The sequence below is a fragment of the Geosmithia morbida genome, assembly GCF_012550715.1.
Source record: "Geosmithia morbida isolate 1262 chromosome Unknown scaffold_7, whole genome shotgun sequence".
NCBI classification, from domain to species: Eukaryota; Fungi; Ascomycota; class Sordariomycetes; order Hypocreales; family Bionectriaceae; genus Geosmithia; species Geosmithia morbida.
This window is the reverse complement of record NW_023336194.1, coordinates 475690-500592: the sequence shown is the minus strand read 5'-3', so window position 1 is coordinate 500592 and position 24903 is coordinate 475690. Positions and strand designations below refer to the sequence as shown.

General features: G+C 56.3%; 9 protein-coding genes across 9 annotated transcripts; 4 read left to right on the top strand and 5 right to left on the bottom strand.

Moving 5' to 3' along the window:
* Positions 1-503: 503 nt before the first annotated feature.
* GMORB2_6998 (centrin-3) lies at positions 504-1203 on the bottom strand (the record flags this gene model as incomplete). The annotated part of the gene is made up of 2 exons (XM_035468963.1): positions 504-950; positions 1045-1203. The coding sequence occupies 2 exons, from the start codon at positions 1201-1203 to the stop codon at positions 504-506; spliced, it is 606 nt and encodes a 201-aa protein (XP_035321343.1).
* Positions 1204-2269: 1066 nt separating this feature from the next.
* Positions 2270-8811, top strand: GMORB2_6997 (nuclear pore complex protein Nup98-Nup96; the record flags this gene model as incomplete). Its single annotated transcript, XM_035468962.1, has 6 exons — positions 2270-2384; positions 2463-2582; positions 2688-6538; positions 6726-6953; positions 7022-8608; positions 8701-8811. The coding sequence occupies 6 exons, from the start codon at positions 2270-2272 to the stop codon at positions 8809-8811; spliced, it is 6012 nt and encodes a 2003-aa protein (XP_035321342.1).
* A 417-nt stretch (positions 8812-9228) lies between these two features.
* Positions 9229-9840, top strand: GMORB2_6996 (SET protein; the record flags this gene model as incomplete). The annotated part of the gene is made up of 1 exon (XM_035468961.1): positions 9229-9840. One exon carries the CDS (start codon positions 9229-9231, stop codon positions 9838-9840), a length of 612 nt encoding a protein of 203 aa, XP_035321341.1.
* A 319-nt stretch (positions 9841-10159) lies between these two features.
* Positions 10160-13615, bottom strand: GMORB2_6995 (histone acetyltransferase SAS3; the record flags this gene model as incomplete). Its single annotated transcript, XM_035468960.1, has 3 exons — positions 10160-12771; positions 12836-12883; positions 12946-13615. The coding sequence occupies 3 exons, from the start codon at positions 13613-13615 to the stop codon at positions 10160-10162; spliced, it is 3330 nt and encodes a 1109-aa protein (XP_035321340.1).
* A 739-nt stretch (positions 13616-14354) lies between these two features.
* On the top strand, positions 14355-14897 carry GMORB2_6994 (Conserved hypothetical, protein; the record flags this gene model as incomplete). The annotated part of the gene is made up of 4 exons (XM_035468959.1): positions 14355-14363; positions 14445-14537; positions 14720-14809; positions 14877-14897. The coding sequence occupies 4 exons, from the start codon at positions 14355-14357 to the stop codon at positions 14895-14897; spliced, it is 213 nt and encodes a 70-aa protein (XP_035321339.1).
* Positions 14898-15119: 222 nt separating this feature from the next.
* GMORB2_6993 (cytoplasmic tRNA 2-thiolation protein 1) lies at positions 15120-16328 on the bottom strand (the record flags this gene model as incomplete). The annotated part of the gene is made up of 1 exon (XM_035468958.1): positions 15120-16328. The coding sequence occupies one exon, from the start codon at positions 16326-16328 to the stop codon at positions 15120-15122; it is 1209 nt and encodes a 402-aa protein (XP_035321338.1).
* Positions 16329-16952: 624 nt separating this feature from the next.
* On the top strand, positions 16953-18220 carry GMORB2_6992 (large subunit ribosomal protein L7Ae; the record flags this gene model as incomplete). The annotated part of the gene is made up of 3 exons (XM_035468957.1): positions 16953-16955; positions 17271-17345; positions 17438-18220. The coding sequence occupies 3 exons, from the start codon at positions 16953-16955 to the stop codon at positions 18218-18220; spliced, it is 861 nt and encodes a 286-aa protein (XP_035321337.1).
* A 995-nt stretch (positions 18221-19215) lies between these two features.
* GMORB2_6991 (Nuclear transport factor 2 (NTF2) domain) lies at positions 19216-20011 on the bottom strand (the record flags this gene model as incomplete). The annotated part of the gene is made up of 5 exons (XM_035468956.1): positions 19216-19326; positions 19406-19507; positions 19576-19647; positions 19746-19810; positions 20005-20011. 5 exons carry the CDS (start codon positions 20009-20011, stop codon positions 19216-19218), a joined length of 357 nt encoding a protein of 118 aa, XP_035321336.1.
* A 2211-nt stretch (positions 20012-22222) lies between these two features.
* GMORB2_6990 (uncharacterized protein) lies at positions 22223-24209 on the bottom strand (the record flags this gene model as incomplete). The annotated part of the gene is made up of 3 exons (XM_035468955.1): positions 22223-22618; positions 22717-23072; positions 23165-24209. 3 exons carry the CDS (start codon positions 24207-24209, stop codon positions 22223-22225), a joined length of 1797 nt encoding a protein of 598 aa, XP_035321335.1.
* Between the last annotated feature and the right edge of the window lie 694 nt (positions 24210-24903).

Sequence of the window (24903 nt, the reverse complement as noted above, 5' to 3'; positions counted from 1 at the left end):
CATGTGGAAGATGAGGAGTGTTGCCAAAATTGTAGGTGTTTCCAGATAGCCATCATCACTTTTTTTTTTTGTTGTTTTCCATCTACTTGTTTATCTGCCTTTTGCACCGAGTGATTCAAGCGTACGCAATAGAAGAAGAGAGAATTGTAGCAGTTGTCTTTTGTATAATATTCTATTATCTGTTTTAACAATTCCCCCCCTCCCTCAAAAAAAAAAAAAGTTGGTTCCGTCTAGAACGGGCAGGTTGTATGAACTCTACATTATACCGGCCCCCATCATCTCGTATTCAGATTACCAATTAAACAGTGTTTGCGACTAAAACAGAGGTCTGACCAGACGGTTCTTTCTTCTCTCTCTCTCTCTCGATCTATCCAGTGTGTGTATGCGTTGCCGACAGCGCGGCGAGTATGGGTGGGAGAGAGAAGGGGATGATGTGGCATGGAGATGTATGTGTGTGTTGTGTGCTGTGTCTGTGTATATATGTACATATAAAGCGTCTGATATTAACCGGCCTCCTCCATCATCTGGATAAACTCCTCGAGGTTGACACCGCCTTTACCATCGTGGTCGAGGTGGTCGATCATGGTCTGGATCTCGTCGTCGGACATGGACCTCTCCTCCTTGATGTCCTGAGCCAGGTGGCGCATGTCATCGAAGGAGATGACGCCGTCCTGGTCGTAGTCGAACATGTTGAAGACCTTGACGGCCTCGTCGCGCGGGTCTCGCTGCGAGATGAGCTTGGAGGCGCACAGGCGGAACTGGTCGAGGTACATGTACAGTCTGTTGACGGGGCAGCTGTGTGCGTCAGGCCAGTCGGGGGGTATGGTGCCATAGGTCTCGAGCTCGTGGAAGTACTCAGGCTTGGTCATGTCGAAGCCTAGGGCGGCCAGGGAGTGGCGGAATTCGTAGCTGTTTAGCCAGCCCTTCTTCTTCATATCCATCAACTCGAACTATTGGTCGTCGGTTGTTGCTCGTCAGCACAATTGCACTCACTTCTCTTGGAACCTCCCCTCGATTCTCGATTCAGTGCTCCTGCGTACGTACGACTTCGTCTATGTGTTCGCGGTCTTCCTCTGGTATCGTATTGTAGACCTCATTGTTGGAAACTTGTGGTGCGACGGGTTGTCGCGTCTGCAGAGATGGCCCCCCTCCGCCTGGTATCGAGCGGATGGGAAATGGTCTGGGTGTCGCATGCGGGTTCATCGTTCGCGCGCGCGAGGCAAGACGGGCCTGCCAAAAAAAAAGCAGACGAGAGTTCCCTTGGCACTGGTGTATACAAGCAAAAAGAAAGTAAAATGAAGCTCCTGTGTGAGAGTAATATGGCAATCGGAAGCGGATGAAGAGAGTTGAGGAGAGTGGAGTAGCAACGGGAGCCGGAAAACAGCCCGGATTGATCGGATTAGAGGAAAGGAGAGAGAAAGTGGCTGGGTATATGCTTCTACATGTATTATCTCAAGGATGCGATTTGACGATGCGCTGCGACGACGCGAAAGGACGCGCTTCTGGCCCGCGATGAGAGAAGACCCAGAAGCAGCGAGGTACATGCGATGAAGGTATCGATCGTATGCGATTATCGGGAAAGAATGACTTGACTCATCAGTATAGGTCATGTGACGGTCTTTGATTGGGTAAACACCCTGAGTCAGTCAGCGTCACCACCCAGACAACAGCTTCCCCCGTTTCTGATTGGCCAGTGGCTCTCCTTAGTTGTGGTCTCTACCTGTTCTCTGCCTGGCCCTTTCCTTCTTCTCAGTTGTTCACTTCTGGGCCGAAAAGAAAAAAAAAAAGCTTACCTCACCCATCGTCACCACAGGTCAGGTCCAGCTAACGAGGGTGTGAGTAAGGGCGCGTCGTACCGTCCCTTATACCAACCAACCTCTCCGCTTCCTGCATTCTCTCATTTGTTTCTCCTCTCTTCCTTTCTTTTCCCTTGTCGATTGTCACGTTTTGCGTCGTCGTCGATTTCCCTGCGCCCGAACACAGTGCCTGAGCTCTTTTCACCAATCTCCCCCAAGGGCATCTTTGGCGGTTCGGGGACCAAGGTCGCGATAGCAACCGACAGCTCCTGCGTCTCCCCCGTCCTGACGGCAGATCCAGAGTCTGGCGTGCGATTCATCGAGCTCTTTCATCTCGATCCCTATACCGTCCACGCCCTCCCTCGTCTCTACGTTTTGATACGCGCCTGGCGCCTCGAATCCTCGTGACCGACGACATCTCTCCCATCATACCCATCTGAGCAGCGACCTCTGCGCGTCGATTCGACGTCGCCATGTCGTTCGGCAGCGGAGGCTTTGGCGGCTTCGGCCAGGCCAATAACAACCAGTCCTCCGGATTCGGTGGCTTCGGCCAGGCCAACAACAACAACAACAACAACGCGACATCCGGTAAGCAAGCAGGAGATCTGGAACCCAACCAGACACCACGCATCATCAACCCCCGATGCTGACATTGCATGGAAAAAGGCTTCGGCTCTGGAACGACTGGTGGATTCGGCCAGACTAACCCCAGCTCTGGTGGTGGAGGCCTTTTTGGCTCCAACACGGGAGGTGCCAACGCTGCAGGTGGCTTCGGCTCATCGACGAGTACGCGGTTCCCAGCATCCCCCCCCCCCCCCGAACTCCATCCTCGCTCTCGCCACTCATCTACACGTCTTCGATCTCGAACAAGAGTGTGCTAACTCCTCACAGGCGGCGGATTTGGTTCCAACACAGGTAGCGGCTTCGGAGGCAAGCCAGCATTCGGCTCTACCACTACAGGCAGTGCAGGAGGCGGCCTCTTTGGCGCCACCAACAACACTACCACCACCGGCTCGACAGGCTTCGGCGGATTCGGCAGCGCTGCCAGCAATACCAACACATCGTCACCCTTCGGCGGCGGCGCCCCGAGCTCTACCGGCGGCGGCCTCTTCGGAAATGCCCAGAGCAAGCCAGCCTTCGGTTCCACAGGTGCGGCCGGAGGATCGTCCCTCTTTGGCAGCGGCAACACCGCCGGCACCACCACAACAGGCACCGGCTTCGGCGGTTTCGGCGCCGCAAACAATACTGCCCTGAGCGGCGCCACCGGCGAACCCCCTGGTACCGCCAGTACCCCTTTTCAGGCTCACGTGGAGAAGGAGTCCAACTCGACCCAGTCCAACTCGTTTCAGAATATCCTCTTCCAGGAGCCCTACCGCAAATGGTCCTCTGAGGAGCTGCGACTCGTCGATTACGCCCAGGGAAGGCGCCACGGAAACGGCAGCACTGGTGGTGCTGGCGCCTTTGGCAGTTCCAACTTTGGCGGCACCGGCTTCGGTTCCACCCCCAGCACCTCGACCACCGGCGGTGGCCTCTTCGGTAACAACAACACAGCAAGCACGGCCAATACCGGCGGAGGCCTCTTTGGCAACAGCAACAACATTGCCAGCACCACTGGCGGCTTTGGGCAATCGGCGTCTGGGGGATTTGGTAGCAACACAGGAACCTCTGGTGGCCTGTTTGGCTCCAAGCCTGCCGCCACGGGAGGAGGCCTGTTCGGCAGCACCCAGCCCCAGCAGCAGCAGAGCACTGGCTTCGGATCCGGCACCACCGGGGCGTTCGGTAGCGGGAACACTGGCACGGGCTTCGGCTCTGCAGGTAGCACTGCCGGCGGTGGCCTCTTTGGTAACAATAACCAGGCTAACAAGCCCGCAGGAGGCCTGTTCGGCAGCACTCCCTCCACAGGTACCGGCTTCGGCGGTGCAGCAAGCACCGGCTTCGGCTCTGCTGGCACCGGCACCGGCACCGGCACCGGCGGCGGTCTGTTCGGAAACAACAACAACCAGCAGCAGCAGCAACCAAGTGGTGGCCTGTTCGGAAACAATAACACCCAGCAGCAGCAGGGGACCGGGAGCGCCTTTGGTGGCGGCTTCGGCCAGCAGAACCAGACGCCGGCGCAGCCGGCGGCCGGTGGTGGCCTGTTCGGTAATAACAACCAGCAGAAGCCAGCTGGTGGTCTTTTCGGAAACAGCACGCCGAACACCGGGACTGGCGGAGGGCTGTTTGGCGGCGCCAACAACCAGCAGCAGTCGAGTACTGGATTTGGCCAGAGCGCTTCCGGTACTGGAGGTGGCCTCTTTGGCAACAAGCCCGCCACCCCCGCTGGTGGCAGCCTCTTTGGCCAGCCTGCCCAGCAGAGCACTGGCACCGGCGGCGGTCTGTTTGGGAACAACAACCAGCAGCAGAACCAGCAGACGGGTGGGACCGGCCTCTTCGGCAATGCCAGCTCGGGCCAGCAGCAAAAGACCAGCCTCTTTGGCAATTCCCAGAGCGGCGGGACCGGCCTCTTCGGCGGCCAGAACAACCAGAACCAGGGTCAGCCGATGTTTGGCGGCAGCACCAACCAGACGCCTCAGAACCAGGGCATGGGCAGCTCCTTCCTGGGTGCCTCGCAGCAGTCTAACAACGGCCCCCAGGGCCTGACTGCCAACCTCAACGACGTCTCGGCCTACGGTAGCCCGTCGCTCTTCTCCAACGTTGGCAGCAACGAGGTGTCCAACCCTGGTCCTCTTGCCACCTCTGTCAACGGCAACTCCAGGCCTAAGCGTGGATCCATCCTGCCCATGTACAAGCTCGCTCCTTCGTCCGCTTCGCGGTACGCCACTCCCCAGAAGAGGGGCTTCGGCTTCTCCTACAGCACGTATGGTACGCCTGGCGGGAGCCCGGCCAGCAGCATTGCCAGCACTCCCGGCACCCAAGGCCGTAGCTTCCTGAGCTCGTCCGTCTCTACGGGTGCTCTCAGCAAGAGCATGTCGACCAACAACCTGCGTCGCAACTTCAACTCCGAGGACAGCATCCTGGCCCCCGGTGCCTTCTCGGCCAACTCGGCGCCCCGCTGGTACGGTAGCACAGGATCCAAGAAGCTTGTCATTAGCCGTGACATGCGCAGCGACCTGTTCACCACCCCCCAGAAGGAAAAGCAGCTGCCCACCTCTCAGACCACCCACAAGCTCTCCAAGCGTGTGAGCTTTGATACGAGCGTCGACAGCTCTGAGGAGCCCCAGGTGCGCGGCGCCCTGCCCGCCACCGACGAATCTCCCGTCTCGCAGCCGGATGATACCCCTCGCCAGAACCGCACCTCCGACGGACTCGGCAACCTTCCCGATACCGACAAGAGCCAAGGCGCCCTCACCCTCTCGCTCTCGGGTGTCGAGGAAGAGGAGAGCGCATCCACCCCCGGACGCCAGTCTCCCGCCTCTCTGGACACGGCCCCGGGTGCCTACTGGACCCAGCCCTGCCTCGAGGACCTCCAGGCCATGAACCGCGTGCAGCGCCAGAAGATTGACGGCTTCGTCATCGGCCGCGACAATGTCGGCTCCATTGCCTTCAAGCAGCCCGTCGACATCAGCGGCATCGAGATTGACGAGCTCTGCGGTGGCATTGTTCAGCTCGAGCCCCGCTCAGCCACCGTCTACCCAGTCACTGCCAGGAAGCCTCCCATGGGCAAGGGTCTCAACGTCCCCGCCCGCATCACTCTCGAGCAGTCTTGGCCGCGCGGCAGCCGGGACAAGAGGTCGCCCAGCGACCTCCGCAAGTTCGCCAAGCACGTCGAGCGTCTCAAGCGCATCCCCGACACCGAGTTCGAGACGTACGAGAAGGATACGGGTGTCTGGGTCTTCTCCGTCCAGCACTTCACGACGTATGGCCTGGACGACTCTGACGAAGACTCTGACGACGACACGGGCGTCGCGGACCCCCAGATGGCCGACGCTAACCTGGTGCCGTCGCATATGATGGCTCTGGACGCGTCCGTCGGCAGCTCGTCTTCCTCCATGGGGGACGACACCTTCCAGTTCCGTCGATCTCAGACGCTACCCGGTGCCTTTGATGAGCAGGCAGCTGTCGCCGCATTCGACGATGATGTCCCCGCCAAGCAGTCTTTTTTAGGAGTTAGCTCCGCGGATTCTGCACCCAGCAATGTCAGACTGTCGCTCGAGGAGGAGCAGGTCGATGACATGGGTGACGAATATGACGTGTCCGACGATGAAGACATGACGAGGTCTTCGCTCGGACAGCATCACGCCGCGGAGCCCGACGATGCCTCGTCCCAGGATGCCAATGAGGAGGAGTTTGTCCAGCCGATGGGCACTCCTGGTGGCATCCTCCGAGCGCGCATGAGGGCCCTCAAGGGCTCCAATGACCCTGTCCAGCTCGAGGTCGCCGACGGCGACGACTGGACGGAGATGCTGCGCAAGACGGTTAGCCCTGCTAAAAGAGACCGTCAGCTCCTTCGGGAGATTAATGAAGGGTCGCCCACGCGCCGCACCGGTCAGTTCAGCGAATTCGATGATAGCGATGGTGATGATGTCCTACGCAAGTCGTCAGTCTGGAGAAAGAGCACGGCCGATAAGGATAGGCTCGCAGCCACCAGTACCCGGCTTGCCATGGACAAGGGCCGAGGATTCGCTACGAGCATTGACCTGATGAACTCATTGTTCGAGAAGCCCAAGCCGGTCGCTGCGCAGCAGCAGCAGCATAAGCTGCGAGCCTCGACAGCCATCACCCCAGCCAAAGGTTTCCCCGAGGTCCGTACCCTTGTTGTATCTTGATCCTGTCTCCCTGTTTTCCTTCCCCTCTGAGATCGTAAAAAAGGAGCGAACCCCTTGTATCCTACATCTAGCTATCTCTTTTTTCTCTCTTCCTTTTTCTTCCTCTCCATTTTTGAGTACTTTTCGAGTTGAATGCTGAGACTTCCGTTCCGTTCTGTTCTAGTGGCCCTACGAACGACAAGACAAGGTCTTGACTATTGAAGAGACCGAAAAGGCTTTCCACGATGGTGGCCGCCCGACCTGGGGTCCCAACGAAACGTTGGTTGTGACTCGTCCCATTGGTACGGCTAACGGCCGATCCCTGCGCGACACATCGGATATCCTCTCCTTCCAGAGGTCAACCATCCATAGTGAGCACCAAGCTGTTCGCCTTGCGACCTTTTCCGCAGATGTAAGGATTCCTCCTACCCATGGTGCTGATTCACGAGTGTACCTTGTCACTGACGCCGGACACTACAGTCATCCAAGAGGTTCCTGCGCACCCAGGATAGCCTGACCGACATCGTCCTTGTCGATGACGTCCCCTCAGCCAAGCTTCGTGCCACCAACGTGCAAGATATCTTTCACCACCAGAACATGAACGACCCTGCCAGCATCCACGAGAAGTGGGTCTGGGAGCTGGCCGGCATCCTCTTTGACGACATGGACGGGGCGGGATCCGCATCCCGCAAGTCCAGGCTATCAGCATTCTGGGCCGAACTCGTGGGTCCGGCGTCGTCGACCTCGATTGGCCTGGCCGCCACGCCCGAGGAGAAAGCTGTCGCCTGCCTTGCTGGTCACCGCATCGCGGAAGCCTGCAAGCATCTGCTCGAGGGCAAGAATTTTCGCCTGGCGACGCTGGTGCCGCTGATCGGGACGAGCAACACTGTTAGGAAGGACATGAGGGAGCAGGTCAAGGCGTGGCACGACTCCAAGATGCTCTCGGAGTTCTCGGAGCCTATCCGCGCCATCTATGAGCTCCTGGGCGGAAACACTTGCGTGTGTGAGGGGATGAAGGGTGTTCCCGTCGAGGACCGCATGGAGTCGTTTGTCATCTCCAAGAAGTTCGGCCTAGACTGGAAGCAGGCGTTCGGTCTGCGGCTCTGGTACGCCGTGTCTCAGCAGGACGACCTGAAGGTGGCTGTCGGCAAGTTCCAGCAGGACATCATCCAGGACAGGGAGGACGTGCCGCAGCCGTGGTACCTGGAGCAAGGCATCCAGCCCCTCTGGTTTGACTACGAGGCCCACCATAGGCAGGATCTCCTCTGGGGTCTCCTGCAGCTGTACGCTGACGCGGATGTCGATCTCGAGGCGGTGCTCCGGCCGGAGAACTCGCAGCTGTCTCCGCTGGACATGCGACTCTGCTGGCAATTGGGCGTCGCGCTCGTGGCCACAGGCAAGGTGTCGTTCGGTGACAAGGCGCAAGAGAAGGCCGACGCGGCCACGCTATCGTATGCGGCGCAGCTGACCAGCTCGGGCGAGTGGATGGAGGCCATCTTCGTGCTGCTGCACCTGAGCGATGCGACGGCGCGCCAAAAGGCCATCCAGGAACACCTGTGTCGCCACGCGGGGCTCATCGGCCCCGAGACGGATGCCAACTTCTCCCTGCTCACCGACAAGTTCCGCATCCCCGCCACGTGGATCTGGGAGGCCCTGGCGCTGTACATGCGCAGCGTCAGGAAGGACGCGACTGCCGAGGTACAGTGCCTGCTCAAGGCAGGTTCGTTTGTCGAGGCTCACCGCGTTCTGGTGCGCCAGGTGGCGCCCCAGGCTATCATCGAACGCGGCTACGCCGACCTGGCGGCCATGATGGCCCAGTTCGACGGCCACCGCGAGCTCGTGTCGGACTGGCACCACGGTGGCGAGGTATACACGCTGTTCCTCAGCCTGGTGCAGCACCGCGCTAGGGGCGAGGCCGTGCCTCGTCCCACTCTGGACAGGCTGCTGGCTGGTCTGCACGCCATGAATGAGAGTGTCGGCGAGGACGAGATCATCCGGTTCGCTGCTCTGTCGGACATGGCCGACGAGGCGGCCAAGGAGATTGTCAAGATGACGAGGAAGAAGCAGGTAAGCTTCACTCCCTTCCCTCTCCCCATCTCTAACTCGACTCGAGACGGCTTCATATGAGAGACGGAATGCTGACGATGGCTAAAATATAGGATGTCGAGTTTCGTTGGAGGATACTCAAGCTGCCACTTACGCAGGACCGCCTCTTGGCCTATTCGGTTGATCTTGGTATGGAGCGTTACAAGGAGGTCATGTCTCACTAAAAGAATCTTACCCTGAAAGTTTTTGTGTTTTGATCGTTTCGTTTCAGTTTTTTTCTTCTTTCTATTTAATTTTCGATGGATATTACCTGTAGTATAATGAATGCTGTGAGAGATTCAGACCAGAACAAGATGCGAGGATGGGAGACGAAGCGGGAGGGGAGGAGGCGAAGGATTGAAGAAAAGAAGGAGCTGGATGGTTGTTTTTGTGAATGTAGCTAGCTAGATTGGCAATGTTGCAGTTGTCTTGAAGATGATGTCGAATCTGCGACACGTGATGTACTCTTGAAGGAAAAAACCAAAACTTTTTTTCCCCATAAACGGAGCACGGAAGATTTCGAGAGGAGAACAGCGAAGAGGGATCGAGAGAGAAGAGAAGAGGAAGCGAACTGGAAGAGAAACCATTCTTTTCCCGGAGAGATGGCCGTGCCAAAGAACTGGCCCTCGACGTTGCCATACCTCACATCACCATCACACTCGAAGCACCTCTCACCCTCGCAAGTGCAGGCCCTACGGACCAAGCCACCCTCGACCTCGACGGGTCCGTCGATCCGGCCGAGCACGCCGAGCACCGTGCCGGCGGCGTACACGCAGACGCCGAGCGGCAACGTGCGCATCCAGACGATCCAGACGCCGTCGCACCCGGCGAGCGGGCAGCGCGGCCTCTTCGCGACGCGGGACCTGAAGCCCGGGGCCTTCATCCTGCCGTACCTGGGGCGGGTGCACTCGTCCGGGCCGGCGGACACGGACCCTCAGAGCGACTACGACCTCTGGCTGGACAAGGAGGCCGGGGTGGCGGTGGACGCGGCGCGGCAGGGGAACGAGGGCCGGTTCGTCAACGACTACCGAGGCGTGGCGGACAGGCCCAACGCCGAGTTCGGCACCGTCTGGTGCGAGAAGTGGGCCCAGCTCTGCGTCGGCTTCTGGGTCGTCGGCAGGCCCGGGAAGAAGGGGAGGGTGGAGGGCGTCAGGAAGGGGGAGGAGATACTCGTCAGTTATGGAAAGGGTTTCTGGGGTGAGAGGCCATCATAATCATCGCCATGACAGCGCATAAAGAGGAAATCATGTAAGGGCGGGGGGGGGGGGGTCAATGGAAGCTTCTTGTTTGGAATTCAGTAGTCGAAAATTACACCATCATTGCTCCCTCTCCCCCAACTCCCCAACCCCCCCAATTCCCTCGCGGACGCCAAAGTTGCAGTACAAAAGGGAATTTCTTTTCATATGTACAGTTGAAACGAATAAAAACAAAAACCAAAAGATCCCTGGACCAGGAAAAACCCCCCTCGCTCGCTTTAAGAATGACAGAAAGAGAAAATAAGAAAAGACAGGGGAAGAAGAGAAAAAAGGCGCATTATATATCATCTTCTCCCTCGGCGTCGACATCCTCCTCGTCCTGTGCCGAGACGGCGCCACCGCTACCACCGCCGTTTGCTTCTTCCGCAGCACTAGTCGTCGATACTAGAACACGCACTTCCTCCCGGTCTGCATGTGCTGCCTCGCTGGTGGCAGCGGCAGCCTCCGCTCCTTGCGACGGTGGCGGCGGCGGCTGCGGCGGTGGCTGGCCCTGTTTCTCATTCCAGCCAGGCGGGAAGCCAGGGCCGCTCATGGCATTGCCGTAATCTGCCTTCTTTGTTCCCTTTGGCCAGCGTCCCGGCCCGCGTCCCGTGCCGCCGCTCTTGCGTCTCGAGCTGGACTTGGGACGCGATGACGCCGATGATGACGTGCGCCTAGCGCTGTTGGGGCCCGAGGGTCTGCGCGGTCGGGGCCGGGGAGTGTTGGCGCTGGGGAAGCGTCGGGGTCCGCCGCCGCCAGGTCGACCGACGCTCTGTCTTGACCGGTCTCCTCCGCGACGGCCACCACCCATCGGAGGGAAGATTTCGAACCGCGTGGACGGGATGTTCTTGTAAGGAGCATCCCACGCCGGCTCCTCGGTGTCCATCTTGTGGTCGCCGGCGCGGGGCGTCGCGCTCCCCTTGTCATCTTCCTCCCCTTCTCCGGTCGCGGCTGCGTAGCCCCCATCGGTACCCTGTGAGGCTGCTTCGACCTTGAGCTGATCTGCCGGTCCTTCTTCGCCATCTGCGACGGTCGTCCCAACGTCGCACTTGATACCGTTTCCTGCAACTACAGCTGCCTTTCTGATACCGTTCATCATGGCCTTGGGTGGGACTCCAGCGCCCAGGCCCTCGTCGAGCTTGGCCTCATCTTCCTCCCGGGACGCCACCGTGCTTATCGGTGCCATTTCGAGATTCGCTGCACTACCGCGCCCCATTACATACGGCGTCCAGGCTAGGGCTTCCGGTTTCAGCTTGACGTGGCCCTTGCTCTCCCAGTCGGCGACGTACTGCCGGCAGAAGTCGACATCGACGCGGAACGCATAGAGTTTAGTCTGCGGATCTCGGACAATGGCTCGGAGCCCCTCGAGGGCGGCGACGACGTCGTCGGGCGTCATGGCTGTGTCGTCGGATATCTTCTTGATACTGAGTCCGTCTACCTTGCAGCTGCCCTTCTCTAGCGTCTCGACCAGGTACCTGCAGAGGACCAGTCGCCAGTAGCTGCGGTACGAGACTAGACCTAGGTCAGACAGCGGCTTCTCCGGTGATCCAGTCTTCTCCTCGACCTTTGTGAGCAGATAAGAGAAGTCGATGAGGAGATTTCCGTATCCCTTGCGCTGGTGGATGGGCAGCGTCAGGATGCACGACACATTGTTCAGGCTGCTCGGTCGCTTCTCCTTGGAGAAGTACCCGACAAAATGGTAGCCGCACTCGTCATACTCACATAGCACGTAGAACAAGAAGGGCTCCACGTCGTAGTACAGCGTCTTGGACCCCAGGAAGAGCTTGGCCAGGAGACACAGGTTTTGGCAGTAGATGGGGTTCTTGCGGCCGTCCACCTCGAAGAAGGAGATGGATCCGTGACGGTAAATCTCGTCTCCCGGTGGGTGCTTGGCGGCACACTTGAGCTTGTGGCGCCAGGCCACGTAGTCCGAGTTCATGTATTTGAGACAGAATTCGCAGATGTAGAGGACACGGTTCCTACTATACTCTGCAGGATATGGCGCAGCGTACCAGGTGTCAATCTCCCATCCGCCAAACTCGATGCACTCAATCTGGCTGGCATGGTCGCCCGTCTTCTTTTGCTTGCGGACCGGAATGTAGGTCTCTGCCTGCACGGCCAGCACTCGTGCCCTCCACTCGTCGTCGGCCTTCCGCTTGGCCTGGTCGAACCGTCTGCGATCCTCGGCGGCGGGCAAGGTCTTAGTCGTATCAGCCTCTGCTTCGGTCAGAATATCTCCGTATGGCTTTCCCTTTGTATCGTCCGTGTCCCGGTCAAAAAAGGAGTAGAAAGGTTGTGAATAGGAGTCGGCCGTGAATGGTGTTTCGATCAAAGGTCCGAGGTTGCTGCTGGTGATCGCAGACAGAGGTGTCGCATTCCGAGGCGGCCGTCCTGGTGGCCGTCCTGTCCCTGTCCGTCTCGAGCCTCTGCCTCCTCTTCCTCCCGCCATTGCATTGCCGCGCCTCTTGCGTCCCATAGTTTCCTTTAGGCTACCTGGGCGTACGCGAAGCTTGACAATCAACGAGGTTCGCGTGTGCTTTTCAATTGTGGCAGATGACGAACCTGCAACTTTGAGCCGCAACGATCTTGCAGACCGCGATCCCCCGTCACTTCCGTCGGCCCCATCGTCGTTGCGAAGATCTGTCGATGTATTTCGCCTCCGCTTCCTCAAGGCCAGAACACCATCATCAGGGTCAATCGATGATGTTTTCCTCTTTCGCAACATTCGTGAGCTGGATGCGTCGTCGTCCATTACCATCTCTTCCACACTGCCTGCCTTCACCAGCATTGGCACCTCGGATTCTTGTGAGGCCAGTCGAGCGTCTGTCGCGGGGCTCTCCCGATCCCCTGCACTCTCTGCGTCTGGCTCGTCTTCGTTATAGCATTCAGGGCATCTCCACCGTGTAGAATCTACTTCTCGTTAGAAACGGTCTTGTGATTTTTTGTTGTTTCGCATTCTGATCAGAGGGCTTACCATTACGTTCATTCAACGCATCTTCGTCGCGTGCGCATTGTTGGTGAGCTACGACACGTGAATTAGCAAAGTGATTTGGATGCGTAACGCAGGTAATGGACGGCGCATACCGTTTTCACCGCAAGCCTGACATGCTAAGAAGGCTTCAAAGTCCTCGCTGGGGTCATGCTCCTCGTCTTGCTTGCAGAAGACGCAAATATTAGTAGCGGCCAACTCGGATCCTTCTTCTTCATCCTCAACTGCATCGCGTGCATCCTCCCAAGGGGGATCCTCCTCCTCCTCCTCTTCGTCCGAGTCCTCGTCAGCAGCGTTTTGAGCATCGGAAGCGTCACTCTCGGCGCCGTCGTCCTCTTCTGCGTCCTCGTCCTCGTCATCTACCAGATCGGCTGGTTTGATCTTGACAGCGCCCACCACCTCTTCTTCCTCGCCCTCTGCATCTTCCTCCTCCCCTTCTGCGTCCTCCTCTTCGACAATTTCGGTATGGCCGTTTTGTAGTGCCGTAGCTGGGTAATCGTTTGGTTGGGGCATGAGGTCGAGATCATCCTCACCCTCGGCATCCTCCTCTTCGACCTCTTCACCTGATGCATCACGATCACTTTCTATATCCTTGACGCCGTTGACGCCGTTGACGCCGCTGTCATTGCTGAAGCTGACCACCTTTATATTGCGTTGGGATGCTGTCGTCGCGTTGCTGTTTGACGCGTCGTAGATCTCGTCGGTCTCCTGAGAGAGCAGAACGCTCTGCTGGAGCTCCTCCTCCATCGCCTGGGCGCTCGCCATGGCCATTACTTGGACTGCCTGGAGCTGATGCCGCAAAGGTCTTCGGTTCTAGTAGTTGGCATGTCGGGTGGAGAGGCGTTGGCGAATTGGTTGAGATGAGCGTGCGCTGCTGTGAGGGGGCGAGGTGGCGGGTGGAGAGGTCAGCGCGTGGGCATTCGTGTCTGGGAAGCCGTGAGGAGCAGGTGGATGATTCTTCCGTGCTCACTCGCTCTCTCTCAGTAAGTCTGGGAGCGAGTGTGGTCGTAAGACAGGTTCGTGGGGATTCTCGACGCGCCGCTTCACTGCGGTTTCGGGTTTAGATAATCGCCTTCGTCGGCCGCGTCTCCCTTGATCGGGGGGAAGTCGCGACGCACCAATTCACAGTGCGAGCGACTATTAACTTACAGTGACAGGAATAGGTGCAGTTTATCCTGATTTTACACAGTGTAAGTCCTAACAAAAACGCCACCTCTAATGCTCGGCTGTTCATTGGCCTGAGGCAGGAAAACGAGCCCGCGCCCCATCCAACCCCAGGCTTCATCTCCATCCGTACCCCATTCCCCATTCCCCACGGCCTCTGGCATCACCCCATCGACTTGGCTGGAGACGAACGTCAAACCTACAAGCTACTCTCAATTCGGACCACCTCCAATTACTCTCTTCTTTTACCGATCAATCCCCGCGAAAAGTCTGCTCGAAGTGGCACATTCTTCAAACAACCATGCCCGTTCCCTTCGAAGCTCTTTTGCCTTACGGCATCATGATTGTGGTACGTCTCCGACAACCCCGGATTGGGTAGCCTGCCTTGCGATCGAAATCAAGGGCCCCCCGAGAATTGACACACAACTAGATGTTTGGCGCCTCTGGTTTTGGTCTTGCTGCATTGAGAACATCTCAGAACGGAGGCAAAACTCCTCGACACTCCTTGGATCAATGGGACAAGGTAAGTCACTGTTAATGCGGCGCGGTCGCTCGTACGACTATATATCCCCTCCTTTCGGTCCATCCCGGCTAACAACATCTCCAGCAAAGTATGACAACACCGAAGCCTTGACCACCATGCGGCCTAGATTCCCTTTCCTTGAACGTGATACTGACAAACTCGCGTCCCAACCTACAGTGCAGCTGCGCGACGTGCGATTGACAGGGTCCAAGACGCAGCAGGTCGCCAACGCTACGGCTCCTGCTGGCTTCGAGCTGAACAACCCCTGGAAGGTAAGAAGATGCCAGCTAGAATGGTGCTCGATGACTAGAAAGGGCTATATGCTGACCCCCCCCATAGCTGGAGAGGCGCATGGCTTAGAGATGGTCCAGATGGTTTGGATCCCATCACAGCGTCGCGGACGGTCGACGGTCAAGAAAAGCCGTATACCGGTCAGCAGGGGCCTTGTTCAGTATACAATTAGACTCAATACCAATTTACATATTCTAGCTTCCGCTGTTCTAATATGCGATGAACAAGTCGCCTAAAAAAAGTAGGCCAAAGGACAAGAAACTGGCCATTTGGTAGATTCAACGGTGATTTCTATATCGCTATATCTGCCCTGTTCTTGTTGAGACTCTCCACCAGTGTACATGCCTGGCAGATGGACTGACTTGACATGTAACCGCACTTGACGCAACGCCCCAGAGTCTGCAGTGTCGTCGGAGCAGGTTCCTTACTGCCTCGTTTGCTGTTGCGCACAGGCAGCTTGACCACGACGTCATCGCCGCCGTTGACTGATGGTGGTGCTGATGTCTTCTTGGCGGCCCTGACCTCGGTTTCGAGGACCTTGTGGTTCTTGGATTTGTCCTTCTTGAGAGAAGCCTCCATCTGCTCCAGCTCATTTCCAGAGCTCCGCCCGTTGGCAGACCCGCAGCCGCCCACGCCCTCGTTCTCGTCACAGGCGCAGGCGTTCTGGACCTTGTCGGGTGTCAACTGGGCCATGTCCTCGCCGCTCCGCACGATGTCCAGGATAGCGCTGGGCCGCACCTTCTCGAGGTTCTTGATGAGGCTGCGGGCAGTTCCGCGGAAAGCCTCGGGGCTGTAGATGCACTCGGTGCTGAAGTAGTCGAGCTTCTTGTGGTGGGCGTAGAGGACAATTTCCTTTTCGTACGCGTACTTGAGAGGCTTGCTGCGTTTGACGTCGCTGGACGCGTCGCCCGTCACGATGTTGGTGCTCCGCGACAGGCGGGCCACGTCGCCGCGCAGCAGGTTCATGAGCACCGTCTCAGCCACATCGTCAGCGTTGTGTCCCGTCACGACATGCTTGATGTCAATCATCTTTGCTCCCCGGTCCAGGGCCTGCCGACGGAACACGCCGCAGTATGTGCAGTTTCCCTTCTTGCCGATGGTCTCGACGACCTGGTCCATGGTCCAGCCATACAGCTCGTCATAGCCCACAATCTTTAGTGCCATCTCGTACTGCACTGCGTTGCGCTTGACTGTCTCTAGTGAGTCGTCGCGGTAGCCCTTGATGCCCTCGTCCACGCTGAGCAGAATCAGCTCTACACCGTAGTTGTAACGCTCGTTTAGCGTCTTGAGGACAGACGCCAGGACTGTCGAGTCTTTTCCGCCTGATGCGCCTATCGCAACCTTCTCTCCGGGCGAAAATAGGTTCGACGAGATGATAGTGTGGTGGACCTCATCTTCGAATACGGACAGGAAGCACTCCCGGCACAGCTTGTGATGGTTCTTGGGGCGCTTGACAACCGCCCGGTTAGCCTGGCAGCGTACACATAGTGTCGGAGGCATCGTGGCCCTGAAATCTCGGTATTATATCCTATCTTTTCTGCCTTCCCACTCTCTAGGTCGTGGTGTCCCTTTGATCAACCCTAGTGGCGAAAGGTGTATGGCAGTTGCTTGTCGCGACAGCAAAGAACAGAGTATGAGCCACGATTGGAGAGTACACCAAGAATATGATGCACAGTTCTCAGGTAAAAGACGGGATAGGTTTCTGGGGATGGAAACAGTCGTCTAAATATTGCTGCTGCTGAACTGACTATTGATCTTTAACTCGTCAATACCTAAGAATGGTAGTTTTCAAATGCCCCTCCAAGATCACCCCTCCAAGTCCCGCTATGACTAAGATGGGCCAGAAACAAACTATCGGAAGATAAACAAATATATATAAAAAAGAACATAGGAGGAAAATCACCAGCCACAGTATGCATGTGCCACACATTCTAAGAGTGGAGTTAGACTCACGCACTGCAAATAAAATGTGGCGCATCAAGCCCTAATTTTTTTTTTGACCACGAGAATATCCACCGGTGGAAAGTCGCACCTCTTCTTTTTTTTACTCTCCAACCCGATCACGCATCAAGGAATTTGCTCCTCACAACCGAGCAACTAACCCCCCCCGTCACAGGACCCAAGATGGTGAGTACCTAGGTGAATTCCATCTGGGCTCTAACGGCCACAGTATTATTGAATTCAATCATGCCTCGTGCGTGATCGATTTTCAACATCCACAATGTTTCGTTCTGCGGACTTGTGCGATTGAACAAAAATACCACCTTAAAGGGTTCACCAACTCTTCATCGGGCTCGGTGAACCTTGGGTGAAGACTGGCTGGAGACATCGGGCAGGCACATCCTGTGGATGAAACTGTCTGTCACGGTGTTCTCACTAGAGTTCAGAGAAGACGTTCTTGGCTTTGAATAGCTTGCTAACGTCTTCTTTTCTCAATGACAGCCCCCCAAGACTGGCAAGAAGGTCGCCGCCGCCCCTTTCCCTCAGGGCAAGGCTGGCTCCAAGAAGGCTCCCAAGGTAAGACTCTCTCCTTTTCCTCTTTTCTTCTCTCCACCGTCTCCGTGAACTACTTGACCCCGGTCGCTAACCAAAAAAAAATAAAAAAATAGAACCCTCTCATCGAGAAGCGCCCCCGTAACTTCGGTGTTGGCCAGGCCATCCAGCCCTCCCGCAATGTCTCGCGCATGGTCAAGTGGCCCGAGTACATCCGCCTCCAGCGCCAGAAGAAGATCCTGTCGATGCGCCTCAAGGTCCCCCCCGCGCTCGCTCAGTTCCAGCACGTTCTCGACAAGAACACTGCGGCCCAGGCCTTCAAGCTCCTGAACAAGTACCGCCCTGAGACCAAGACGGAGAAGAAGGAGCGTCTCCTCCAGGAGGCCACCGCCGTCAAGGAGGGCAAGAAGAAGGAGGACGTCAGCAAGAAGCCCTACACCGTCAAGTACGGTCTCAACCACGTCGTCGGCCTGGTCGAGAACAAGAAGGCTTCGCTCGTCCTGATCCCCAACGACGTCGACCCCATCGAGCTCGTCGTCTTCCTCCCCTCTCTCTGCAAGAAGATGGGTGTCCCCTACGCCATCGTCAAGGGCAAGGCCCGTCTCGGCACTGTCGTCCACAAGAAGGTATTCGTCTTCTTTTTTTTTCCTGCTGAGACCCTTTTGTACTCAAATTCGCTGACTCTCGTACCTCTCAAGACCGCCGCCGTCCTGGCCCTCACCGAGGTCCGCTCTGAGGACAAGTCCGAGCTCACCAAGCTCGTCACCGCCATCAAGGACGGTTTCATGCAGGAGCACGAGACCACCCGCAGGCAGTGGGGTGGTGGCATTATGGGTGCCAAGGCCCAGATGAAGATCATCAAGAAGCAGAAGGCTCTTGAGGCTGCCACCAAGATCTAAGGAAGGGGGAGAAAAAGCAAAAGCAAAAATCAGACAGATGAAAAAAAAAATGTGTTACCACATACCCGGGCATGCATATGGGTTGTTTTTTTAAGAAAAAGGGGGTCAATGGTGTTTTGCAGGATTCAGGGCAAACAAAGAAATGAATTAATGTTTTCGAGCGGCCTTTCAACTACGGACCTGAAACCACCACACCCCCTCCCCCTCTTCCCGTGCGAACTCTGCCGTCCCCAAAAGTCTACTCATTGTGAAATACATACTCTCTTGTTAACCTGGTGTTTTGATCTTTTTTTCCTCAATGGTTACTCCTCATATGTGTCTTGTGCTCGCGTTATATGCATATATTGGATAGTCGTCATCAAGTGTCAGGAAGGCTTCAACGCCATCTCCTGCGTCTCTAGGCATGCTGTTGCCGCGACTACTCGTGCCTAATGTCGCTCGAGCAGAAGAAGAGAAAACTCTTCTTGTCTCCTAGTCTGAGAAAGACGGTTGAGTGGATACCCACTCAAATTTGTACATCGCAAGCAGAACCACACGGCATTACCCCGCTGGTTCGGTCATGTCCAAGGATGGAGCCATGAAGGCGCAGTCGAGACGTACGAGGTGGGTAGTAGGAAATGCGTATTGCGTTGCAAGGCAGAAGTTTGGAAGTTCCACCCCGATATAGGATGAAGAGCTCTACAACGGGATACCAACCCCTTCTCCCTTTCTGCCCCTTCTCGTCAAGCGTATCCTCAAATAATCTACGCCGGGTAGAGACATGACATAATAAAGAAAAGAAGGAGCAGTCGAAACCTCATACTACGCTTGAACGTCCGAGACAGGAGAATATGGCGGGGGAAAACGAAGGAGAAACCGTACGTAAGAGACCACGGGAAAGTCGTAAGATTGTAGTTAGAGTCTTCTATTTCTGATTTTTTTTGTTCAATAATTCGTCTTTATTCTTCCGACGAAACAGCTCCGGCGTCAATCTCGACCGATCCTGCTGCAACTGTTTAACCGTAGACGAGCTTGAAGATGTCGTTGAAGACAAAGTACTGGCCGGAGGGGTCACGGGCCAGCTGGAAGGCCTGGGTGTAGTTCATGGGGCGCTGCTCCTCGTCGACCTGTAAGACAGAACGTGTCAGTCATTACCCTGCTCATCTTCTTCGGATTGTTCGGCACAGCCATGGCTTGGACTCATACCAGGAGTTGGCCAGTGACGAGGATGACGATGCCGCCGTCGACGATACCGGGCTGGGCATCGAGGGTGGAGACCTGGTGCTTGACGGTGCCGAATGGGAGAGACTTTGGAAGCTGGTGTTAGCCTTTCTGGGGTACTCGTTGTAGGGATATATATCTCATGGAAAGCGTACAGAGAGCTTGTCGGTGATGGCAGTGGCACCGAGGACAGAGGACGACTCGAAAGTCAGCATAGACTGCTCACGCTATTTATGGTCAAGACCTTGGTCAGCTAGTTTCTCCTTCCTTATTTCATTTCCGTCGTTTTTGCCTGCGCGCGTGCCGAAAGGAGAGGGGAACCAACGTAGAGAGAAGCCAGGGCCTTGCGGTCGGAGTCGAACTGGTTGTAGTACAGCTCGACGAACTGCTCTATTCGTTTATTTCGATGGTAGTCAGATATCGTACAGAAGTGGAAACAAGAAGAACGGGAGTCATCATACTGGCAACGTCCTCAAAGTCTGTTGTTGTTTTTTTGCGCGGTTAGCTTCACTGTTTCTCTTTCTTTCCATCCCCCCCCTTCCCCCAGATCGCAAAGAGTGACAGGAAAGGACTAAAGAACTTACTAGACATTTTGAATGTTTTTGGGTATAATAGCCGCAGAGGTGGCAGGAGATGAAGAACAACAACAAGCTTGTGGTCTGACGCAAAAGAGAAGAGGGGGGGGGGAGGGGAGAAAAAGGGAATTGCGAGTATGATGAGGAGGGGCCGACGATGGTGGTGGGGGGGGGGAGGGCACAGTGCAAGGAGTTGGGCAGCGGGGTATTATTATCGTCTTCGAGTTGAGGGACAGTACTGCTAAGTAATGAAGTAATGATACTATTGAGGACTACTTACCCCATCCCAGACAGATGTACGCGATCTGGCATATACAATCACGCATGCATGCAACCGGGCATCAACTTGGGTTTCGGGCATGCCCCAAAAGTGCTGCTAGTGCCTGTAGTGATCTCAACGCTTGGCTCATGGCTTCTCTGTTCAAATGGCATCATCCCATTCGAGGCCCTCGCAGGATGACAGCATGCCGAGGCGATCGCGGCTGCAGTTTCAACACTTCCCTCCATATCTTCCTTCCGACAGTGAAGACCTCTTGCCTCTGTTTTCATCCTCGCCCGTATTATTGTCCCGTATCTCCAACACGGTAGCCCAACATATATCTGCCGTCGTAGCTCACACCTGTAACCCAAGAAGCAACGTCTTGTTTGCTATTCACACAGTGCATCCTACCCGTTCCAGTGATTTCTTTTTCCTCCAGTGGGCTTTGCCTCGAAACTTCCAGCGCACCTGTTACTAGAATACATATGCATATTAAAGTAATAATACCACTATTATACTCTTTGCACGTCAAACAAGCCCCCCCCTTTAACTGCATATATATATATTCACGCAATTAGTCATCCCATCAGCTTTATGTAAAAAGGGCAGCTGCGAAAATCTTCAATCGAAGAAAGAAAATTCCCAACCACTTCCTTCCACCACCATCAACTTGCAGAGCATGGGAGAAGAGTCCTTCATTGGACTTTTGCCGGTGACGGGTAATAATACATCTCCTCTGTTCTTTCAGCATCGTGCCTCTCTAACCAAAGGTTTGTCCACCTCACTTTTCGTTCACTTGTCACCTGTTTTGTCTTTACAAAATCAACCCCCAAGCACAGAATGATGATTATCTCTACTTCTAAGAACAGCCAACTGAATTTTCCATGTTGTTTAACAATCAAGCTCAACAATCTGATCTTGTGCCCTATCTCTCTCCTCCACCACTTCCGTCGCATCTTCTTCTTTTCCCTTACGCCGCGCAGTGTGCTAACAGAGAGAAGGAAAGTTTATAGTCCCTTCCAAGGTACCCCCGACCCAGCCATGCCGTCCAGAGCATGCATGGTCTTCCACACCGCCAGGCGACAATCCTTGACCAGCTCGATATCGGCAGTCGAGTATTATCTGCCCAACAGGTCAATGCCTATCTATACCCGGCGGTTGTGCCCCTGACGCCTCCATGCTGTCTGACGACGGCATAATTTCTCTGGTCAGGATGATCCGCATTCCCATCATTGCTCCCCGTAATGCTCCCCGTAATGCTCCCCGTAATGCTCCACGGTAGACGGCCAACGTGACCTTTGAAGTACAGGTATAGACAGTGTAGCAGGTATGGATGTGCATTTGGAGGCGAAAGTCGGTAGTCTTCGTGTGTCTTGGCACAAGAGCGTACATTGTGCTATTTCGGTCAGGCCATCAAGTGTAACCCTGCTTAACGACTCTTGCATTGGCACAAGAATAAGCTGCTATCAACAATAAAGGAGATGTGTAAAACAACTCGCTCCATCCCCGTTTACCGTGGAAAAAAAAACTTGAAAAAAAAAAAAACACAATGGCCCGGAATGGCTAGATACATAACCCCATCGGCCCCGCAAGGTGTATCCCTCATCACAATGTTCCATATTCATGTATTCTTAAGAGTATAATAGTTCATAATAACGACATGAACAGATTCATTGTCCGTCGCTCTTTTTCTTTATTTTCCTCTTTTTTTTTTTCCTGTCTGTTTTTTTCTTTTCTCTTTTTCTCTTGATCCTTATTCTTCGTTCTTCATCTCATTTGTTCGTGACACCCAGATTATCCAAATCCTCATCTTTGGACAACTCGTTTCTTTCCCATGCGCCTGTGTTTCCGGCGGGTGGGAAGATCCTCTGCTTTTTCTCTCCAGTGAAGAAGAGCTATCTCTTCCCTTCTGTAAAGTTGTATGCGTGGGCGTTGGCCCTATAGAGCCGTCATGGAGGTACAGTGATACTACAGCTCCTCTTCTGCCTCTGCAATCGAAGGCTTGGTCTGCTGCTGCTGCTGCTGCTCTGATTGAGCGCTCGGCGAGGCGGTGTTGGCGGGCGCAGGCGCAGGTCCGCCCGAGAGGACGGAGTCCAGTGCGGCCGTCATAGTCTGTGTCGAGGAAAACTTATTCGGATTCTCCGATGCCGAAAAGTCCACGCTAGGACGGTGCTTCTTGAGCGGACTGCCGACAAGGGCCACGTCGGGCGCCAGTGCGCTGGGCACGGCGAGCTCTGGCGGCCCGTCCCCTGCCGGCGGGGGCTGGTCCGTCGTCGGAGCATCCTGCGCTGCCGTCGAGGAGTCCCCTGATGCCTCCGGGGTGGGGTGGGTGCTGTACGGTTCGGCGGAGTGTGCCCTCTTGAGCTGTCGAGGCACTGTGTCAGCATATCCATCTCCGTTGGGGTTCATATCCCCTCTTCTTCTCCCTCCCCCCCCCTTCGCTCCCAGAGTCCAAGACGTACATGGATGCGGTTGACACCGTCAGCGAGCTCCCCAGAGGATTGCGCATCCTCAGGTCCCAGCTTCTTATCGTCGATCTTATCGTCAGTGTCCTCCATCTTCAGAACGTCCGTTCCGTCGTCGTCGTCGTCGTCGTCGTCGTCGTCGCTGTCGTCGGCAATGTTTCCGTTGCTCTTCTTGCGTGCCTTGGATTTCTTCTCCGTATCCCGATCACGGAAGGCCGAGAAGCCGACAGTGCCGCCTGCCTTCAGCGGGCCGATGCTGGAGAAGTCGAGCTGGCCTGAGCGCCTCTTTGCCGAGCCAGGGGTAGGTTGCGGGGCCTTGGACGAGTTCATGACTCCAACCTTTTGAAGTTGCTCTGCAGTGACCGTTAGCCCGTGCACCGCCCGGGGGGGGAGGGGAAGGGGGGGGGACGTGGAGGCAACGGGGCACGGAGAAGGGATAGCATACTCTCGCCCCGGTAGAAAAAGGTGAAGACGGCATAGGGCTTGTCGGGAGCGTCGATGCCCGTCACCGTCTGAGTGCTGATAGTCTTCGGATCAAGTGTCTTGGGCTTGGCAAAGCTGGTGGTGTGTTCGACGTCCGCGCCCATGCCGTTGCCGTTGCCGCCGTCCTCCTCGTCGCCCTCGTGGGCGTCAAACTGCGGCGAATACTCGCCCTTCTTGACCTCGCCGGACGCCAGGACGCGGAACATGGCCACCTTGATCTGGCCGGTGGCCTCGGGGATGTCGTCGTCGTCGTCCGAGGAGAGGGGATCGGAATCGTCGTCGACGGCTTCGAGGGGGGTGTCGTCGTCGGCACCGTAGCGGAGGATGTCCCTCTTGCTGGGCGATCCCTGGTCCTCGGTCTTCATACCGCCGGCGCTGGCCTCGAGCTGGGCAGCCTGCCGACGCTGGCGCCTCTCAAACTTCTGGCGGCGCTTCTCGATCCTCTCGGCAGTGTCGTGGCCCTGGAGGTCCAGCCCGTTGAGCCACCGCTCGAGCCCGACCTCGCGGAAGAGGAACTCGCGCTCGGCCAGCCCTCCCCCCTCGGCGTCCGGCACCTGGACCCATCTGCTATTCACCCACGTCTCCTCCCCGGGGCGGAGCAGGGTGGCCACCTCCTCCTTGGCGCGGCCGTCAAAGTAGATGTAGGCGGCAATCGTCTCGTTCTCCGAGTTGGTCATGGGCGTGTAGGGGTTGACAACGCCCGAGAACTTGCCCCGCTCGCCAACGGAGCCGGGAGGCAGGCCGCCGACGTACTGTGCCTGGGGCGAGGGGTTGGCTTCGGTGGGCTTCGGGGTCGAGTAGGGGATGGCGAGGCCCGGGGTCAGCAGGGTGATGGAGATGGCAAACTTGGCGGGCTCAGGCTTCTTCTCCTCGCCCGTCAGCTGCGGCTGAGGCACGGGTATGTAGGTGCTGATCCGGGAGAAGCGCGACTGCTTCTGCATGCCGTACTCGGGGAGCGGAGCCGAGTTGGCATGGATGCTCACCGCAATGCCCTTGAAGCAGGGCATGGCGTCTGCTGATGCTGCTGCTGCTGCGGCGGTTGATCGGTCGGCGGTCGGCGGACTGTGATTTTATCTCGTGTTGGCGTTGCTTTTTTTTTCTTCTTCTCTCGTTGTGTGCGTTGAGGAGGGGTAGAAAAAAAAATTATTATATCCCTGTGTTTCGTGCGGTAGGCGGTAAGATGATGATGGGGTCGGACTCGATCGGGCGCCCCAGAGACAGAGAGGGAGAGTGGGGGGTTGGTGGTGGGATCTTGGACGGTTCGTTCACCGACGCGTTATTAGAGAGTGTGTGAGAGCGAGAGAGAAAGTGGGGGGGAGAGAGAGAGAGAGAGAGAGAGAGAGAGAGAGAGAGAAAGAGAGAGAGAGAGAGAGAAAGTCTCTAGTCCGAGTGGCACCCTGTCCCCTCGAGAAGGTAAGAAGAAGACACGTTCTATCGCAGGATGGGAGAGGGGGAAAGATGCTGTGCGTATAATTGTTCTCTCTTCGCCCTTCGTCGCTGACCTTCTCTTCTTCCTCGGCAAGAGCAATGTCGAGCTCAGTTACCAGCCATAGCAAGCAGCGGTAAGCTTTAGCGTGATGGAGGGCGGGTGGGTAGAGAGCACGAGAGAGTAACAGCTCCCGTGCAGGTTGACGGCCGTGCACTTTGGCCGGGTAGAGAGGGTGAGAGTCTGAAGCGCGGTTCTTCGCAGTCGTCTTGACG